General features: G+C 38.9%; 2 protein-coding genes across 2 annotated transcripts; one reads left to right on the top strand and one right to left on the bottom strand.

Moving 5' to 3' along the window:
- The first annotated feature begins 11,913 nt into the window (after positions 1-11,913).
- LOC112190489 (ultraviolet-B receptor UVR8) lies at positions 11,914-13,984 on the top strand. The gene is made up of 4 exons (XM_024329920.2): positions 11,914-12,252; positions 12,664-12,880; positions 13,058-13,364; positions 13,450-13,984. The coding sequence occupies exons 1-4, from the start codon at positions 11,936-11,938 to the stop codon at positions 13,932-13,934; spliced, it is 1,326 nt and encodes a 441-aa protein (XP_024185688.1). The 5' UTR covers positions 11,914-11,935; the 3' UTR covers positions 13,935-13,984.
- A 299-nt stretch (positions 13,985-14,283) lies between these two features.
- LOC112190488 (laccase-11) lies at positions 14,284-16,776 on the bottom strand. The gene is made up of 5 exons (XM_024329919.2): positions 16,598-16,776; positions 16,336-16,487; positions 15,859-16,238; positions 14,771-15,694; positions 14,284-14,664 (listed from the first exon to the last, which is right to left on the bottom strand). Exons 1-5 carry the CDS (start codon positions 16,715-16,717, stop codon positions 14,534-14,536), a joined length of 1,707 nt encoding a protein of 568 aa, XP_024185687.1. The 5' UTR covers positions 16,718-16,776; the 3' UTR covers positions 14,284-14,533.
- Between the last annotated feature and the right edge of the window lie 4,755 nt (positions 16,777-21,531).

The raw sequence follows: 21,531 nt of genomic DNA on the forward strand, positions 1-21,531 counted from the left end.
GCCCTCTTGGCAATAACTGAAGAGTGCTTGGTTGTTGTAGTAGCAAATTGTCTTGACACTTGCCTCGCCCAATTTTCATTTGTTTGTGTGCTTACTAGAGCTATAAATTTGGCTTGGCATTTGGCTCACATGGTCTCCTTGATTTACCTAGAAGTTCAACTATCCATATAAATAGCAATGAAAACGAAACACTGCATTTGTCACATTGTTCATACAAAAAACAAACTAAAACCACCAATCAAACATGAAAGAAGTATTGTCCATACCTGTGTTTTCTGAAAATTCTTCTATGCACAGACGGCGTAAGTGACTCAAAACTTATTAGATGATCTCAACCATTAATATTTATAATCAAAAAATTTTTTAATAACTAAACAGTGTATTTAATGTAATCCAACCGTCTATTCATATTAGTGCAAGTGCATGTCGGTGCTTTGAATCCTCCCTCAGAGTTTTCTCAAATTAAAATCTAGACTTCCAAAATCTTTTCGAGATTTGATCTTACATGTTGGAGTACCCAATAGCTTTCCCAACTATTTGTGCCTTGTTGGGTTTTCAGCTTCTACTTGAATCTTAAGGTAGCAAATTGACAGAAATAAATCATAGAATAACAAATTGACATCATGATAAAAGTTAGCAAATTAGCAATTAAAGCTTTTTTTTTTTTTTGGTGAAAATGCTTTTTTTTTCCTTTTGAAAATATAATAATATTCTTATGTTAACTGAAATTAATTTTGGAGAAGATTTTAATTCTTTAAATTAAGTAAAATTATTTTTTGATGCAATTTCTAGGTTAAATAAAATAAAAAATCGCTGGGAAAATGCCATGTGGCACCCCCACTTGCCCCAAAAAGAAACAATTCGGATTTCATTTCTTCCTTCGCGTCTGCCTCCATGCTGTGGCACCCCCCACTTGCACTAAAAAGAAACATATCTTGCGGTCCCCATGCAATTGACTTGGGTGACCCACAATGCAAAACGGAGCTCAAAATGGGAAAGAAGCCTAAACGGAGCTCTCCTATTGTGAATGACATCACATTGAGAAATATAACTCTACTTATGTCTTTTCCTATAAAAAAATTAAAAAGAAATTTTACTTAAAGTATTTTTAACAGATTCTCTATTTTAACTTCTTAATTATTTTAGAGAGCATGTTTAGTTTTTCTTATATTTTAGCAGCTGCACGAAACTCTCTCCATTATAGCTTTTAGCTATCTCGCTCTCTATATTCTCTATAATTTAAAACATGTTTTAGGGAATCAGAAATTGAGAGATAATCGCTGTGTATTCTCATTGATAATAGGGGCCTCTTTATATAGAGGATTACAATGCATAGAGATAAAATCATACAAGGAAAGAGAATCTCTAGATTCTTCTAATTGAACCCTATTACCACTAGGTCAAGTAAACTAGAGTTTGGATTAAACACATAATAGAGATATCCTTAAACACTCCCCCTTGTGTTGTCCAAACGCGGTGCTTCTCTCGTTGACTCGTTAAAAACCTTGTCGAGTAACAAAAACCCAGTGGGACAAAAATAACCTCTGTCGAAGGGGAAAAAGAGCACAACACACCCTTCAAGTTTCGAGATGAACATGTAGACATCTCCCCCTGATGTCTGCACCTCCCCTTGATGACTACGATTATGGGAGTTCAGATAATTTCCGCAAGCCAATCCTTGCCACATGTTTCTCGATCGTGGATTTGGGCAATGACTTAGTAAACAAGTCTGCCTCACTGTCCTCAGATTGAACCTAGTTCACTTTGATCTCGAGGAGAGTCTGTTGTTGCTGATTGTAGAAGAATTTGGGTGATATATGCTTGGTGTTGTCGCCTTTGATGTAGCCTTGCTTCATTTGTTCAATGCAAGCAGCATTATCCTCATAAATGCTCGTTGGCTCATCTGTGGTAGACTTCAAACCACAATTGCTTCGAACATGCGTAACTATGGATCTAATCCATATACATTCACGAACTACTTCATGAAGAGCAATGATCTCTGCATTGTTCGAAGATATAGCAACCAGGGTCTATTCTGTAGACCTCCAAGATGTCACGGTCTTTTCCCATGGTGAACACTTGACCAGATTGGGAATGACCTTTGTGTGGGTCAGAGAGATACCCAATATCAGCAAAACCTTCCAAAACACATGTCGTTTTGGGATGGAGATAGAGAACGCAGGCCAGTGTTGGCGGCGTTCCTGGTGTGTGATGGGTCCGAATCCATCATCTCTTTGTAGGGATAGAGCAAGCCCATATCAATCATACATCTCAAATATTGAAAAATATCTTTTACACCAATCCAATGGCGTCGCGTTGGCGTAGAGCTATATCTAGCTAACAAGTTCACAACATATGAGATGTCCGGTCTTGTGCATTGGGATAAGTACAATAATGCGCCTATTGTACTAAGTAAGGCACTTCTGCCTCTAGCACATCTTCGTCATCATCCTTTCGACGAAGGGGATCCTTTTCAGGATCAAGACTAAGGACGATCATGGGGGCTTGAAAGCTTGACCTTGTCAAAATGCCTAAGCATCTATCGACACGATGCTCAAGTTCTAAACCGAGACATAATCGCGTTCTCCCAAAATCCTTCATCTCAAACTCGGATTTCAAGTGTTCAGCGGTTTCCCTTAACTCTTTAAGGGCTTCTAATGAAGATCATGTCCAATATGAACCGCGATAGAATCCGAAACTTGTCATAGAAACGCATGGGCATATCCCTTCCTAATCAAGTAGTCACTTTAGTGAGCGTTTCAATCTTATTGTAAACGCGCTCCGTGGTCTAGAGCCTCTTGACTTGGGTAAATGAAGTTCACCATGAACCTTCATGTATATTCCGTATCTAGATCCCCATAGAGATACGTAGTGACCACATTTGTAATCTACATGTTCAGTTATTCGGAAACTACCAAATTGACAAGGTAGTGGAGTGCAATGACATCCATTACGAGAGAATATATCTCATCGTAGTCGATTCCAAGGCATTATGTGAGAAGCCTTGAGCCATAAGGCGAGATTGCCATCTCTTTTTCTCATCACGCTTTCTAACGAAGACCCATTAGTCAATAGGTTTTGTGTCAGGAGGTGTTGGCATCTCTAGCTCGAAAACCTTCCTCTTCGTTAGAGAATCCATCTTAACCTGGATCACATCTTTCCATTTAGGCCAAAACTCTCTTCGTTGGCATTCATTCATCAACGGAGCGTGGTTCGATATCATCTGACTCAACAAACTCATGCGCAACGAAATGCGCAACTACATCATCAATTATGATGGAGTTTATATCCCACGTCTCAAGTACACTAGTGTAATTTTTATAGAGCTCTATATTCTCAGGAATAAGTTCTGACGTTGAGGCGTCCCCCAACGATAACCATAACCCGGAAGATTCTCATAAGACGGATTTTGAGTCTTGATGATCAAAGGATTGAAATGTGCCAAAGTATCCTTCGAACTCACAGGCCTCCCACGCATCTTAGCTGAGGCCATGGCCTGTAACGTCAGAGTGCCACTCTCTTTGGCGTTGGCAGCATGCCTACCTCCGTGTAGAGTGGCGCTATGTCCTCTCGTAGGGACGTACTTCCTTGCAGGCATGTTTGCAGCATATTTGTGTGATCTCGTCACTTTAATAGGGATCAAGATGAGACATAGTGGGGACAGACCACGACAATTCCTGTCGTTCCTGTTGAACCTCTGTGTTCTTATCTCCCCCGAACAACGGGAAGACTGTTTCATCAAAGTGACATTCGCAAATCTAGCAGTAAGGAGATCGCCTTGCAAGGGCATTAAGTGGCGGTCGATTGTTGGAGTCTCAAATCCAACTGAGTTGCCCATTCGTCTGTAAGGACCTATCATAGTGCGCTATGGCAACGCAATGGGCACATAAATGGCTCACTCAAATGTGCGTAAGTACAAAATAGTTGTACCTAGTCACTAGCTGTAACGCAGGGGTACATTGAGTGGCGGTAGGTCGTAGACGAATTAGCATAGCTGCATGCGATATTGCATCACCTTAAGTGGATATAAGGAGAATGGTGCGCATTACCAATGTCCAGACTATCATCGTAGTCGTTTCCGCGAGACCAATTGGGGTGTACATGGGAATATGATGTCCAACATCAATCCCAATGCAATAACCATCGAAAATCTTCGATGTAAACTCTCCAGCATAGTCAAATCCAATTGACTGAATATGATGATTTGGGGAGTGAGCCCGTTATCATATACAAGTGGACAATGGCACGACACGTAACCAGCGTGTTTGCGTGCCAACCAACATCATGAGATATTTAAACGTCCGCAAGTTGGTTGAATCAGTCCATAGAATCCCCATGGATTTGATGTAAGAACATAATGAGTATTTTCATATCCTTTGCGTAGGACAGTCTCAGTCCTAATTTCCCGAATGAACTGGCTTTACAAAATGAGCGAGAGGCCTTAGAAGCGACCAATGAGGATTTTGGTTGGGCCTGAGCGTCTGTAGCGCTATTAGAAGAAAAATGTGTGACTACATCTCCCATCATGGCATTGGAGCCATGGAAATTAGCGTGTATGGCGTCATCAGATTCTTGCTTCGTTTTGCTCAAAATGATGGATGTCAAAGTGAAGTCTTTAGTAGACGGATCATCATATCATGACCAGGATGACCTATCCTGTCGTGACAAAGCCAATATGTATCTAAATCCAAGAGATCTTCTCTCATAACTTTATTGGATTTAATAGCTCGAATAGTGACATAGAGTCCACTAGAGAGACACATAAACTTCTCTAAGATGCGCCTTTGTTCGCAATCGTTAGACGTATTCGTAAAGGAACTCATCTCCGTTCTACATGCGTTTTCGCATGGAATCCATTGGCTATTCATAGGGCAATTTTCCCTAAGAGCGTAGAGAGTTTTTGTGACAGTAATTAAGGTGCCATTTGGCAAGTGGAACTTGGGCTATTCCATGTCCTTGAATTAATATTGATGGCCCAGCCATCGTAGTCACAAAGTAATATGCTCAGAATCAAAATTGAGTCATAATGAAAAGAACTCAAAATTTTATTCATAAGCCAATAGAGTACATCATTGTTTCTTTGATCAAAGAAAATCTAATCCAATAAATATGCAATCGCCTACATCTCTTGAAAAATAAAAAGACTTAATCAAAATCGCCAGTTTCTGGGTCTTGATCCTTATAGTCTTCCACCCTTAGATCGAGATCGCCATCTTGATCTTCTTGTTCCATGTAATTTGCTTCCCTTGCTTCACGATACGTCTTTTATGCGTTTGCAACATTATGGGGTGCTGTACATGCTTTGGCCCAATGTTTAGTTGATCCACATCGAAAACAAACATCATTATTGTCAGGCTCCCTTGATCGAGGCGCCATTGGGGCGCGATTTGGACGACCAATGCTCTTAGTGGCGTTACCACCATGGTCGGAGGCTCCTCCTCTCTCTCTCTTCACACGTTGACCTCTACGGTTCCATGCACGCCTCTCTTGGCGATTTCCTTCCTCTTTAGGGCGAACATATGGACCAGAATGTCCAGAATTGTCCCTACTCTTAGGGTTTCGCTCCTTGCGTCCTCCATTGGGGGCGCGACTATAGTTAGACTCCGGAATAGACTTAGTTTCCACGGGTCTAGCATTATAGTTCTTCACAAGAATATTGTCGTGCTTTTCAGCTACGTTCATGGCGCCAATGAGCTCATGAAACCTTGTGATACGTCCTGCATTTACATCAATCCGATAATTCTTTGAAATCATCAGTGCAGAGACGGGGAAGGTAGAGAGAGTCTTCTCAATCAACATCGTATCAGTTATGGCTTGGCCACAAAACTCCATCAAAGACTTGATACGAAGGGCTTCCGAGTTATAATCAAGCACAGACTTGAAATCACAAAAGCGGAGGCTATGCCATCGCACTTTTGAATCAAGAAGCAGAGAGTCACGAACGTTGCCAAATCGCTGCTCAAGTTCTACCCATAGCTTTCTTGGATCTTCCTCATTGGGGTATTCATTTTGGAGCGCGTCATTCATGTGCCTTGTCATGAGAATTATGGCTTTAGCTTGTTTTGCTTCGAAAGCAGTAGCTTGCTCAATGGAGAGCACGTTCTGACCAGGCTCTTGGATGGCTCCTAGAAGTCCATCAGCCTTAAGATGTTGGCGCACATCTCGGACCCACCTATGGTATCCTGCGCCAGTTGTCTCTAGTGGAACGAAGTTCAACTTGTTCAGGTTACTCATTCTGAAAAACAACACAAGATTAGGGTTAGTTTCGGAGCGAAAAGGCTACCACGAAAAACTATTAAATTTCTGAGCGTAGTCGCTTCCAAGAAATTAGGGATTTTCTGAGCGTAGTCGCTTCCAAGAAAATCCAATTCCAAGAGGGGTTTTGGATTAGATCGAAACAACGATGTATGTGGTCGATCGTTTTCTTCTCAACAAACTCTAAGTTTGGAGGACTCTACAAGCTCCAAGCTTGGAGTGAGCACGAACCCCCACAGTTCGGCTTTTGGTCTCCCCTATGAAGAAGAAAGGGGGGTAGGAGAAGGGATGATGGAAGTCCCTGAGAAAAGAAGAAGAAATTGAAAAAAAACGGGAACTTTTAGAAAAGTTTACCTTGAAAAGTTGCCGGAAATCTTGATAGGAAAAGTTGGCCGGAAAAATGGGGCAGGAAATTTACAGTAGCTGACGGGGAAGTTACTGTAGATGACAGGAAAAGTCGCCGAAAGTTGGCCGGAAAGTTGTCGGAAAAGTGACCGGAAGTTGGTCGGAAAAGTGTTGACCGGCGTTGACTGACAGTTGATCGGAGGGTTGACCAAGCGGCTGACGTGGCACCGGTTGTTGACGTAGCAGGCTGACTGGAGGCTGACGTGTATGCTGGCGTGGCAGATGACGCAAGGATGACGTCAGAGGCTTCAGGCTGCTGGGCTTTGGACTTCGGCTTCTGGGCCTTGGGCTGAGATCTGGGCCTAGGGCTGACCGGAGTTGGACTTGGTTGACTGAAGCACAGATTGATGATGCAGGCGGCGGTTCAGCGGTTCAGTTGGTTCAGGCGGCCGGTTCGGGTGGTGATTTTTTGGCTCCGGTGATCTGGGGTCCGGCTGCAGCTACTGGTGGAGTTTGGTAGCAGTAGGAAGGAAGGAAAGGTTCGAACCGGGCAGGGAGGATATTAGTATTTCCGGGGGCCGGTTCTGATATTTTCCGGCTGGTTCTGGGGACAGCACCGCCGGTTCTGGGCTCCTGGAGGTGAGAGCTTCAAGGTGGGCGGCGGAGGTTTCTGGGGTTTGAAGGCTACGAATATTAGGTTTCAGGGTTAGTGCTTCGTGCTGATAACGTGTTTTAGGGAATCAGAAATTGAGAGATAATCGCTGTGTATTCTCATTGATAATAGGGGCCTCTTTATATAGAGGATTACAATGCATAGAGGTAGAATCATACAAGGAAAGAGAATTCTAGATTCTTCTAATTGAACCCTATTACCACTAGGTCAAGTAACCTAGAGTTTGGATTAAACACAAAATAGAGATATCCTTAAACAAAACATTCATTTTGAGTTATTTTATGTAATTTATAAATATATTTAAATTATTTAATTTTCATTTGAAAAATAATATAAATTTAAAATTAACTAAAATAGAGAGCCTGAGACAGAAGTATTTCTAAAGTGGCTAGCCAAAATGACTTTTTAGGTACTTTGGCTAAAATTTGACTAAAAAATGGCTAACATTATTAAAAATGCTCTTATGTCTTTACTTATGTGTTTGTGAAATTTTTACTATTATACACGCATAATCCGATGGTGTCTAAACATTGTAGGAATTTTCTACTGTTCATCACAAGAGCTCACACTTAATTATTCATAGTAAAAGTTTCAATTTGTTTATAAAGATTTAAATTACTTCAATTATTGTTAATTAATTTTACTTATCAAGCGTAAATTTAAACCCAAAAAATCTCACTTGTGACGTTGCATCACTCACTCCCTCAATGAAGCGAGCACATGGGCTTCCAAAATTCTCACTTCCTCGGCTAAACAACCATATCACAATCAGATGAATCGTGCATATCCCTTTTTTAAATCAAAGAAAAAACAAGCACAATCCTTATAAAATCCCAAGAATTATAGTTTTTAATCCCATCTCCTTCTAAATTTCCAAGAACTATCATTTTTAATGCCGTCTCCTTTCACAATCCCACAATTAGCACAAAGTCACAAACGCACAATTAGCACAACCCCCTTTTTAAAAACCCTTAGAGTATCTCCAACAGTAAAAGCTATTTTTTTAGCTAAATCATCTAAAAGTTAAGAGAAATTTTAAATACACACCCCAAACTACTTAATACACATCCCTATTATTTTATATTTCAAATAAGATTTTATAGGTAGATTAAATGACCAAAATAGACATCTATATATTAGAAGAAAAATAATAATAATAATCATATATTCCTTATATGATTCTATAATTATAAACAAGAATAAAGTTAGAAACTATCTAATTTAAATTTTCCTTAAATAAATTGTAATTAAATGGGGTGAGAAACCATATCATTTACAAAATCAATGGCATTAAATGTTTTTAAAACAAATTTCTTTACTCCCACTTTTAGTTTTTTTTTTTCTTTTCTAAAAGTTATGATTAGTCAATTTATTATCTAATATAAAAAAATCACAGGTATAAAATTTTGTAATTGTTAATTTGTTTGACCATCCAATGACAATTTCGTAGTTCCGCCATTGTGGAGAAACACTTATACAGTCTTGGTTGAATGTTCGACTCAAAATTTTATACTTGATCAATATGGTGTTTTGTGGATGAGAACTTAAATAATACAAAACCTATTTCTAAGCATCTATTTGAAGGGAACAATAATAATTCCTTATGGATTTCTCAATAACTAACACAAGTAATTAATATGGTCAATTATAAAATACTAATATGTTAATATATACTAATCAAATTAAATAGTAGCCTTAATGTAGTTAAATAATAGTGTATTTCATGGTTTTTTAGGTTAAGGATATTTTAGGTAATTTGGGTTGTGTATTTAGTAAAATATTAGAATGAGAAATTAAATGGTTGGTGTATTGAGTAAGGAGTGTGTACTAAGTAATTAGGGGTGTGTATTTAAAACTTCTCAAAAGTTAAATTTAGGTAGTAAATTTCTAATTTTTCCTCCAGCAGTGTTAGCTAAACTAAAAAAATTGAACAAGCAGTGTTTAGCTTTTTGTTATTTTCTCTCTCCTCCCTAGCTAAATTTAGCTAGAAATTTTAGCAAAAGCCAAATTTGACTTTCATATAGCTATTCTGCTGGAGTGCTAAACTATCTCAAATTAGCCAAATTTATAACTTTTTGTTGAAATAGCTAGTCTGTTGGAGATGCCCTTACAGTTCTCACATAATACTTTCTTACCTGTCCTCTGCTCGAACCCATCGATCACTACCCTTCTATATATCGAGCATAACCCATTTGCTAAAAAAGCCAAGAAAATCTCATATCTGAAGTTCTGAACATTCTGATATCTGTATTCAAAGTGCAACCCATTCCTTACAAAAGCATGAATTTTCACCTTCCCTAGCCTCCATAAAAACCCAATATGCCCCTTCTCTGATTCTTCCCAAACCCAAACTCAAGAAAACCACGTTTCTGTTCTCACTCCTCCTCTTCCTGCTCTCTTCGTTCTTAAATACCCTTTCCAAAACATGGCCGATTTTCCGTATCAAGTGCAACCCTCAGTCTCACCACGTGAACGTTATAATATCTTCTTCTTTAACCTTGTTCTAGTAGATTTCGCAAGACAAGTTGTCCCTTCCACCTTCGCCATTTTAACTTTCATAGTGCCAATACTTCTCACCTTCATCCAGATCAAATTCCCGGCTGCCGGAATACTGTCTTCTCCATTTGAAACCCAGCATACAAAGTTCATGGTTGCCATGCTCAGCTTACTCGGGTTCTCTGGCTTCGCCATTGGGGCCACCCAAAACTACTTCCCAACTCACGCCGGAAAACTTCGCATGGCTATGAAGTTCACGGCTTCTATCTCAGTGGCTTCACTGGTTTCTATATTGCTTCCGCAGCCTTGGGACCACGTGCCGTACATGATGTACGTCTTCTATTTGATAGGCCACGGTCTCGGTTTAGTACGAAATATATGTCTGGCTTATTACCAGCACGTTGCCAATGGATTTGTGCATGGCTTACGTGCGCGGCAACAGCGGTTGAGAAGAACGAGCCCACCGTTGCCGGTGACACTCAGTGGGCTTAATATCTCCAACCACCCAATTGCTAACCATGGATCGATTACGATAGTCAGAACCCTCCGCTAGTAACTCATGGGCTCTTTGTATCAAAAAAGTTTTCGCGTAGTGTGTTTTGTTGCCTTTTTCCTCGTCTGAGCTCGGCTCGGTTCTTTGTATCTTTCTTAGTGGTCTTTTATTTTGGCGTGAAATTCACCTTTTTTGGGCAAATCAAACCATGTCCTTTTCTCACGCACATGGGACGGGTGTGGTTTGCAAAAACAATTGGTTGTGACGTCATTTCTTTTCTTGTCGATGATTTAGGTTTTTCATTTTTGAAGTGAGATACTCTACATTTCACAAACCGTTAGTTGTTATGTGTTACTGTTGTGTAATAATAAGGAAAATGACACGTGCAATTGTTGGCTATGTTAGTGACTACGCTGCTTGATGTTTGTCAAAATAGGCTATAAAAATATATATCCGATCCATATATAGATGAATAGCCGAGTTTTATTTTTTTGTCTATATGATGCATTGGAAATTGTCTATAGCAGTACGTAGAAATTGTGTATTAATCATGATGTAGTACAAATTAATGAGGAATTGAGATCTAAACATGGTCTTTGATCTTTCATTCTTTCACTGCTGTTTGTATTTAGCTTCGTTGCTTTGTTTATTTTTTGGTTCATTGTATGCCAGGTACAGTTTTGAATGGTTTGGTTTTGGAGTTCAGCATTTTGTATATTTATTTTTAAAGCAACTTATGGAAATCGTACATGAGTTCTCACACAAGGAACATCTAGCTGGTTTAAATTATTCTAGCAGCGAAAAGAGTAGTGTCGATTTGAGAGTGCGTAAACATTCGTTTACCTGAACATTGATCTATTTGGAATAAGGAGCACCTGATATATATATTCATATAGAGGATTGACAAGAGGAAAAAAGAAAAAAAGAAATTTGCTCCATTGTCTTCAATAAAGAAGCAGTTTGGTATAAGTGCTACCAAAAATATAAGTACTGCTCAAGTAGACTTTCATGATGGTCGATGTTCATCATTGTGAAATGACAATTATAAAGAGCCTCTTCCTATATGCATGAGAGACTTCTTTTATTATGCAATTTTTTTTTTCTATACTGAATGCACTTAATAAAGAGTAACCAAATTGATTCAAGTTCAAAGAGATTGCTGAGACCAACACACCAAATCAAGTATGAATTTATTATCAGTGAGCCGTGGCCTGTTGGTTAGCTAGCCTAACTAACACCGTGGAGGTCATGAGTTCAAATCCAATGACACCGGGGGTGTGGTAGGGAGTTACACTGTCGTCCAGAATAAAAAACTAAAAAAAAAAAAAAAGGTATGCGTTTATTAACAATAGAAAATCACATTAACATATCCGGTCAGAACACATAATTGCACGCGCGAGCGCACCCTTCCGCACGTGCAGGAAGGCTAGTTTGAATAATAACTCAAAGATTTTTAGTTTGATTTTGTTGAAGAGACTGTCTCTCGAAATGATGTCAGAAAATGAAAATTCCGGAGCAGAAATTACTGCCCATGGACCGACCTTCTTATTGTCAGAAGGCCCAAGGTTGTTGATCAAGTTCTCTACTGTCAGCCCAACTGCGGCCACAGAATTTCTAAATCAAATAAATACACAATATTTTCGAAGCTTAAAAAAAATTAATTATTGTAATCGATGCCAGGACTGGGATCACTGGTGAAGAACCAGCGTCTAGTAAACGCGGTTGTCCAAAGGTTTCAGAGATGCATGACCACCACAACAGCCGTCATGAGCTTCGGGGACGGCAACCATGGCGCTCTGGGCTTGCCCACTTCCTTAATGGGCCTTGGTGTGGACGCCTACGAGCCCACTCGGGTCCCTTCTCTACCTCCTGACATCACCAGCGTCACCGCCGGGCATTACCACTCCCTGGCCGTCACTTCCGAAGGTCAACTCTGGGCTTGGGGCCGAGACCTCGAGGCCCAGCTCGGCCGTGGAGGTCCTTCTCCCAGGTAAAGATTTCGACTTTACTGCTTCTTTGAGGTCTATGAATCACAGATGGACCCTTTTGACCATTTCCGTATTTTTTTAACTTGTGCATTGTGTTGGAGCAGTTTTATGATTGTTTATAAATTGATTTTGAGTTTGAGAATTCAGAGGAACTGTGAATGGTTATGGTAATTTAGTAATTGACAACTGTAATGTTATTAGTTAATGGTTCGTTTTAGAGTAAAATTCAGCAATGGAGTTTGTGAATGTGGCCAAGATTAACCAAAAGCATGCACTTTTTTCTTTTTTGGATTGATATGAAAGGTCCCATTTTGATGGAATTTTTTGATTTGTTATCTCACTTACTCTCAGCCTTTTATATGAATTGAGAAATGGTAAGTTGCTGCATATTAAGCATTTATTATTATTGGCAGAGATTTGTGGAATGAACCAAGGAGAGTAACAGGGTTGGATCAAGTAAATGTTTGTTCTGCATTTGCATCCGGTGTCATTTCTGCGGCCGTTGGAGATGATGGTTCTTTGTGGGTTTGGGGAAAGTCAAAGCGTGGCCAGCTTGGTCTGGGAGAGCAAGTCATGGAGGCTGTGGTTCCTTCCCGAGTTGAAGCACTTGCTGGAGAAAAAATAACTAAGGTGCGCTCTTATGCTTAAGGTAGGAATACCGAATAATGCACTATGATGCAACAAGTGACTCCCAATTGGTCAGAACTGGAAATAAAATGCATGAACTTTTTCTAGGTTCTCTAGGATTCTTGAATGTTGTTTACTTCATAAGATGGAAGTTTTTGGAGCACAAATGTTCTGTGGCAGGTTGCACTTGGTTGGGGGCATGCTCTTGCATTGACTGAGGATGGAAAGTTATTTGGTTGGGGTTATTTTGCTGATGGTAGGTTAGGAAGCATTAAAGAATCTCTGGAGACATCTCAACTGGAATCTACTTCCAATAATCAAGAACTGTCGAGTTCATCTTTGGAAGCTGCTGAGAAGCTGGTTTTAGAAGGAATGGCCAAGGAGAATAACATGCCAATAGTTTGGGAACCCAGTTTAGTGAGGGAACTACAGTGTATTGAAGTTGTAGACATTGCATGTGGTCTTGATCATTCATTAATTCTTTGTGGTAGGTGTGTTGTTTACATTTATATGCTTATGCAGATATAGATATTTGCTTGTGCATGTTTGTTCTAATTGCAGAGTTGTTTCAGGTGATGGGACGCTACTGAGCTGTGGGAGCAATGTATATGGTCAGTTGGGAAGAGAAAAACAGGATGTAGGATTGTTTCCTGTTGATATAAGCTTCCGTCCAATGTCTATAGCAGCCGGGCTTGGCCATTCTTTGGCAATTTGCCAGGTTCCATCATCAGATGTTATAGGAGGAGCCGCAGGTGTCATTACATGGGGTTGGAATCAGACCTCTCAGCTCGGTAGGGATGGGCCAGAAAATATTCCATTAGGAGTTGAAGGCTTGGAAGGGGAAATTCCTGTATCAGTAGCAGGAGGTCGTGTGCATTCCATTGCTCTAACATCAGAGAGAGAAGTGTGGGTTTGGGGTAGTGGTAAGAATGGAAGGCTTGGGTTAGGAAGCTCCTGTGATGAACCTGAACCAATTTTGCTGGACTCTGTAGAGGGTTGTGATGTTTTACAAGCTGTGTCAGGGTTTGATCATAATCTTCTCTTAATTGCCGAATGATGAACATGACACAATGAATGTAATTGCATCTTTTCTGTGGTTTGGCTTCAGTTTCTCTTCAATGGCTTTCATGCTTCTATATATTGCCTTTAGTATCATTCATCCATCAGAATATGAATACTCCAGCCAAGACAGAAATATTGGTGCTGCTCTGTTGCAAATTAAATGAATGAATTGCAAGGATTGAAGAGGGATGGTTTCCACTAAATGGACTAATGTAGAGATTGACATATGTCTTCTTTTCCTTTGTCATGGTGGATTGTGAATGTATATTAACTTTGTCTGATCTTGTGGTTTTTTTAGTTTTAGATTGAGATGGTATTTTGTTTCTATAATTGTATATTATGGATTCAAAGTGACAATTCAGTAGAATGCTGAAGAACTTTCACTAGGTACAAAAGAAATGTAGATGGAAGAAGAAGATTATTACACAGTAGGCTTGGTGTATTTGTTACATTTTAATCTCACACGAATAAACTTCTGCTTTTGCTGTAGTAATTGTTTGCATACTCTGGGAAACCTTATAACCTTCTGCAACTTTTGCAAGAGGTGGAAGTACGCATTACTCCAAATTAAAACAGATTGATGGTCATGAGTCATCAGCATTGTGGAAGGTCCTTTGGCGGAGGCAGAACAGATTGAGACGCGCCTGGTCCATCTTCCACAACAAATGCCGTTTTCAATCCCCATCCGGTATGAAGCTCCAAATGACAGTGCAAGAACCAAACGCCTAGACATCCAAACAAGGAAAAGCTTATGCACTGAATATGACAAACAATGTTGCATTGCTTAGAGAATGAAGTATCAGTAAATGCAGTAGTTTGCTATTAGCGTACCTGGATTATCAGCTCTGAAACGAATGGCGGTCCAACCACCGGTGGGAACCGCAACGGTATTTCTCTCAACAGGATCAACCAAGTTGTACTTAGCTGGGTCCGTGGCAGGATCAAAATTCCCAATACCGGTTCCAACAACAAAAAAGTTGTATCCATGAAGATGGAATGGATGTGACTCCACTGTTAGAAGATTGGTGTCCTGCAAAACCAACTCAACTGTAGAGTTGAATGCAATCTTGCTCAGTCGGGTGGCACTTGAAGTCCCAAGATTGGCTGTGAGTGGTGCACCAGTATAGTTGAAAGAAGTCGGTGGCTTATCAGGAAAGTCAGTCTTAAATACCCCTTTGATGTTGAAGTAATGAGCTTGCAAAAGCGCAACCTGGGGCATCTCGAAAGAGATATTGTTCAAGGAAGCAACAAATCGTGTTCCGTTAAGGCAACTTGGGCAAGATTCTTTTCCGAAACCAATAGTGTAGAACAGGTGTCTGTCAACTTTGAGTGGAACATTTGCTGGGAATTTTGGAGTGTTTAAACTTTTGAGCTTATTCTCGTAGCCTAAAGCAAAGGTGGTGTCATTAGAGGAAGGAAGTTGGGGACGGATTGGTAGAACAGAGTTGGGGACTCCTCTGTATTGGAGTATGGCCGCGGCGGTCTTGTTGTCTATTGGAATTGGAACATCCATGAAAGGCCTGGCAGCCATGAAGTATCTGTTTGGGACTTGATTGGCTTGGACCAGAACGTTTGTGGTCTGGCCTGGTGCAATTAGTATGGCTTGAGTAGTGAATGGTTTTGTGTAAACTGCATCAACCTCCACTACTGTCAAGCTGTGACCAGCAATGCCGAAGAAAAGTACGTCGTTGAGGGCTGCGTTGATGATTCTCAGGAGGTATGTCTTCCCTTGCTCAACCTCTAATACATATGTATCTGAACAAGCAAAGAAAATAGAACAATATGGTCAACTTAGAATTTTGCACGATAGGTTAACCAAAAAATGGTCAAATGTTTTCTTTGTTGATATTGCGCTTATTATTTTAGTCTTTCAGCACAAAATCATTGCAAAAGAGCCAGGGACTAAAAGGCTTGCTTACGTTTCTCGGAGCATGGAAACAATGGCCCTGGCTTGCCATTGATGGTGTGAGCATCTGAGGAATTTGGCGGCAAGCCCATGTTGTTTCCTTGCTTCACAACTTCTTCGACATCCACATTCCACCATTCTCCTAGTACAATTTCGGCTTCCCTATATGGCTGTGGAAGTGGAAAAGGAAATGGGGTGCCTTGTTTAGGCATGATGACAATTGCGCCATAGACAGTGGCCCTTAGCCAAAGAATATGTGCATGCCACCACAAAGTTCCTCTTTGGCCTGTTACATTGAAGGCATAGGTGTAGCTATTCCCAGTCTGGATAGGACACTGTGTCACATATGCTGGTCCATCCGCCCAACCATTTCGGTACTGTTTCAATCCATGCCTGTACAATAGCAATGAGACAGAAGATCTTAATTTTTCACCGTCGGAAATATAACATGTTAGACCGTCTACCAATTAAACGAATGTTTATTCCTTACCAGTGAATTGACATGTTATATTGAGCATGGTTTGTAACATTGACAAGAACGCTATCTCCTTCCCTTACATAGATAGTTGGCCCCGGAAACCTCCCGTTTACAGTAACAATGGGTTTTGCATGGCACAATCTACTCACATTCTTCACTTGTATCTGTCAAAACACAAAGGATTTATGTCATCAAACTGAGAACCGCACTTCTATTTTTCTCTTATTTCAGAGCTATGACTGCATCTTACTGATATTGATAACCAATTACTTACATCAAATTGGTAATTCTTTATGGCAGCTTCTGCTGGAGAAGTGAATGAACCAAGAAACAACCCAAAAAAAACCAAGGCCAACCCGCACAAAATCTGTTTCCAGCTGCTAGTGCTAGCCATTTTCTCTGGCTAGCTATGAACAACTTCAACTGTAATGTGCTTATGTGATGATGCTTATTGGAGCCAAAGATGTCAATATTTATATGAACTCTTCTATCAGTTTGTTACAGGGGGCTGTGGCTCATTAGGTGAGAATTGTGAAGGGTCCTTGGAAGCAAAATACTGATAGGGACTCGCATTGCTTTGACTGACTTAAAGGCTGGGATTGCTATAAACCCAAGGAGAGGTTTTCATAAACCCCAGATTTTAAGATCCATACAGGATATATGTGAAAAGCACATATATGATAAGCTTTAGCTTTAAGGTAAAGGAATATATTCAAGATGATATACATAATGGAACTAAGCTTTAGTTTCAAATTAAGTGCCAACTATGCAATGGAAATGCTTTACTACTGGTATGTTTCTCTGGGTCAGATGTCATTCTCTAAAAGCCTTGTTACGTTATTGACTATTTTTGTATATGTTTATAAAGGTGATCGAATCAATTATATTTTCTGATGCAGAAAGACTTACTTGCAAGATTTCCTCCTGGCATTTAGGGTTGTTTTCGTTTTTGCTTATTTGGGGACTGGTTTCATTAAGCTACTTGCAAAAGAGATTTCCTCTTGCTTCTAGCCAAAGCGTTATGGTAATACATACATATATATATACGTACACCCTTATTGTTAGATTACCTACTGTTCTTCCATGTCTCTCTGATTTGCCACCTTTATGTTTTCATATATCAAAGCTCTTGAATTCTGCATATGTAGGGCTTTTCTACAATGAATTGAATAGCAAGTATAGCAAGTAACAACATGAAGTCCTGCACTCCTGCATAACTCATTAAGTAATAAAACGCTGCTATATAATATATAGTACTATAGAATGTGGAACTAGAATGCGTTCCAATGGTATACCATCAAAACTTTTGGAGTTTCACAATCAATTAAGCTTTTGCAATCTAGTAATCACTAGTAAATTGATCCGCACGATACTGTGGGTTTGTTTTTTTTCCAAGCTTCATATGTAATAGATAAATACTCGTAATCTAAAAAATATAGGCGCTACTTAGAATATGATTTGTTTTGTTGTTAATAATAGATAAACGATAAATGGGATACAACAACAACAACAAACTTTTCCCATGATTTGTAGAAATTTACAAATACAAAACAGAATTGTTCTCTCTAAATATATATATATATATATATATATATATATATTATTTAAAAAAGAAAAGAAAAGGTTATGGCAGAATTGTAATTTGAGTCAAAAGACAAGGGTAAAAACGTCACTTCATTTTATGAACAGTGATGCATAGTTCTAGGAGTTTTAGTATATTAGATACTAAACCCAAAAAAAAAAAACTGTTACTATGGGTGATGCGCAAGGAACAATATTAGCTCATTCTATATTGTTAAAGCACTCGCATGTTCTATGACGATTTAAATTTTTAAAGTTCAATGATTTTTTTGATAGCAAATTATTCTAAAACAAGTTTCAAGCCAATACCTACCTCAATAAGTAGACTATTGTGGTGCATAGGGTTACAAAACCTTTAGACATTTATAAGCTACAATGGCATAATATTGTATGCCATCAAAATTTCACAATGCTATACACACATATATATATATAGAGGATCAGAAGCGGACGTCTGTAACTAATCTAAAAGTGTGGATGCCACTCATGGAGGTTCGAGGCGGCGACGATGGTGGCTCTGGTTTTATCCTCGGAGACCTGGGACACCCCAGACGTGATCAAAGTCGAAATTGGTTTGCTCGGAGTTTCTGTTGAACTTTTAACACGGACCTCCGACTTCGATCACGTTAGCCCTCAACTTGATGGCGATCACGTTTGGGGTGTTCCTGGTCTCCGAGGATAGAACCAGAGCCGCCATCGTCGCCGCCCCGAGCCTCCCTGAGCGGCGTCTGCACTTTTGCGACAGTTACGGACATCCGCCTGTGATCGGGCCTCTATATATATACGTAATTTAATAAATTTATTCTCATTTTAGCTGGAACAAGAGATTTCTTTAGAGTTGAGTTTAATTCTCAGTGACATTAATATTGATCCCTTAAATTAATCATAGTATAAGCTTTCTGAGAATATTAGGTTGACATATGTTATTAACTTATTTTCCAACGTGTTAAGTTTTAATCAACATCCATAATCACTGCAAGGGAAAACCCCAAGCTGTTTTGTTGCCAATTCGTGCACTTTCGTCATGCAATAGTATTGGGGACAAAATCATTTTGTCACTAGTTTAATTTGTCTCTGATATTAGTGATATGCCATCAAAATTAGTTCATGTTCCTTACTACACAGTATACAAAAACAAAGTCTTGTGAATTTATCTCATTCCGGCTACAAAATCTATAAAGTGTTATGCTTGATATACATTATAGATTATGTCATATTCACGGACAATAACCTGTACTAGTCTTTAGTAATCGTCACTATGTCTAACATCAGATATTGATAACTCTACATAAACATGTACGTACTTCCCCAGATCTTCTGGAAGACGGAAACAGATTCTTGAATCGTGCCTGTGAGAAGTTTGTGGAACAAAAACGAAAAACACTGATCGATGATTTGTAAAAGCTAGGTTCATAAACAGTACAGCGATAGATCGAGATAGAGAGGAGCACGTCGATAATGGCTGGCAAGCAGCTGGAACAAAATAACAGTACGTCGCCATCGAAAACCAACTAACTGATTATTATACTAGCAGCTCTGATAATCTGATATACAGTATGTCTCCTCCTCAATCGAACCCTAATAATAATTGATGAGACAAATAACATGCTTGCATTATATTTAGTGGACGTCGTACACGCTAGGGCTCCACTTTATCAACCCACCAGCTATCGCATGCAACAGTTGTAACTTGCCAAGAATATCTCATCTTTGATCTTGTTTCTTTGGACAACCAAACGTGCACTAGCTTTTGTTGATAGTTTAATCCAGTTAGTTGACATTATGATCCGAGCTAGAGTTCATGTAGGTGGGACTTTTATGTTCTCCATGAGTAGAAAACTAGAAATTAAAATAGAATTAGAAAGAATGACTGAGGAGATTAGGATGATTCTAAAGTTCGGATAATACATCTTCATGTTGTTAATATGATCAGTTAGTTTACGTCAATGTATATAAGAAAAACCCTAAATTCAGAGTTTTTTTTTGTTTTTGTTTTTTAATGAAAACAGTCACGAATTTCTGTTGCACCAGATTCCAAGCCAAGAGGTAATCAAAGTTGAAAATAGAAGAAGTGCAAGGCAACAACAAAGGAATCACAGACGTTACTGGTTAATTCAAGGGTTTTATGTCAATAAGGCGAAAAATCAGCAACAAAATATGTTCTGCGAAAAATATGTTACCACTTATGTATGCTTATAGTTTCTTTTAGATATTCGAAATGAGAGAAAACTTGTAATATTCAACTTTAATTAGAGATTTCTAGATTATTACTAGAACAAACGGATTGATTCAACTTGTGGGATATTTCCAAGCATATTGAGCTAAACCTTACCTACCATTATTGTTTGCCTTCCAACGTCCTAGTTCAGTCCCATGAGAGAGTTTGCTTACCTCATTATGGATCACAAGCTTTTCAAATCAAATGAAAGTAACAATTTTTGTTCTCATGCTGGTAAGTGATAACTTATGCTTTCTCTATATGTAGGCCTCGATCTGCCTAAAGAAATCTAAATACCTAATTAATCAAAATTATAAAGGAGATGAGGTCTAGGTTTTTTTTTTTAATTTTTTTTTTTAAATTATATAATTTAAAGATGATCAAATGATTTCACTCATACCCCCATGGTGACTCCAATCCATGACCTCAATTTTAGATAGTGAGTGATCTAACCACTGAGCTAACACCACTTCGTTAATATGAGATCTAAGCTAGCTATACGCCTATTTATGAAGCAGACAATTGGATAATATCGAACATTGACAACCAACATGGATGGGTGCATGCACACCTATAGAAGTTTCCTTTGTACTCATTATGATTAAGATTTCCACCTTAGTGTCGATGGCTACTTGGTGAGAGAAATAAAACTGTGCTTTAAAAAAGCAAGATAATTAAATGGAGTACTAATTAATTAGTATAATAGTTTGTTCATCGAAACATTGAAATCTTCACTTAAGAATAGAATATTTAAGAAAAACTAGTTAGGTTGTTGTATTATGTTTCTCAAATCTAGGCGAGCTTAAGAATAAGTCAGCTCAATGTATAAACTTGCTTAATATAAATAGAGGGAAGTTAAGATTGTATTAGTTAGGGTTCAATGGATATATTGCTCATTTCACAATTAGATCACATAAAGCAAAAAAGTGGAATAATAGATCTCACATTAATAGTTTCGATTTTTTCTTCTTCTTTTTTGTGTAAAAAAAATAATGGCAAAATGTGCTACCACTCTGAGTCGGTGTTTGATTTAGACAAAGCTCTCCCCAAGCCTCAAGTGGATGATTGACGTTCGCCCAACTTACATGCTTAATCAGATTTTCGCTCTATCAAACCCCTGAATTAAATTAAATAGGAATTACCTTTTTTTTTTTTTTTTCCTTGAGAATTCGAATTCCGGATAATCATATCAAATCGATCACAAAGTGGGAATTTCAGGCCAAAGAAACAAAAGAAATAATAAATAAAGCGGGAACTTGATGACCAAGTGTCATATTTCTATTGGTCCATCAAAATGAGCAACGAGACAGCCGATTCCACCCATTAAAAAAAAAAAAATCACAAAATTACAGCTCACCAAAAATTTCATTTCGAGTTTAACGGGGGACTATTAAAATGGAAAGCAAAAA

This window comes from Rosa chinensis, chromosome 2 (genome assembly GCF_002994745.2).
Source record: "Rosa chinensis cultivar Old Blush chromosome 2, RchiOBHm-V2, whole genome shotgun sequence".
Classification (NCBI taxonomy): Eukaryota; Viridiplantae; Streptophyta; class Magnoliopsida; order Rosales; family Rosaceae; genus Rosa; species Rosa chinensis.

Bases quoted from the DNA above. Each gene is read 5' to 3' on its own strand.
- LOC112190488 (XM_024329919.2), bottom strand. From the start codon at position 16,717: ATGGCTAGCACTAGCAGCTGGAAACAGATTTTGTGCGGGTTGGCCTTG. The intron at 16,488-16,597 runs GTAAGTAATTGG...GTGTTTTGACAG, and splicing joins TAAAGAATTACCAATTTGAT to ATACAAGTGAAGAATGTGAG. The intron at 14,665-14,770 runs GTACGCTAATAG...TTGGATGTCTAG, and splicing joins TTTCAGAGCTGATAATCCAG to GCGTTTGGTTCTTGCACTGT.
- LOC112190489 (XM_024329920.2), top strand. From the start codon at position 11,936: ATGCCAGGACTGGGATCACTGGTGAAGAACCAGCGTCTAGTAAACGCG. The intron at 12,881-13,057 runs GTGCGCTCTTAT...GTTCTGTGGCAG, and splicing joins CTGGAGAAAAAATAACTAAG to GTTGCACTTGGTTGGGGGCA. The intron at 13,365-13,449 runs GTAGGTGTGTTG...GAGTTGTTTCAG, and splicing joins TCATTCATTAATTCTTTGTG to GTGATGGGACGCTACTGAGC.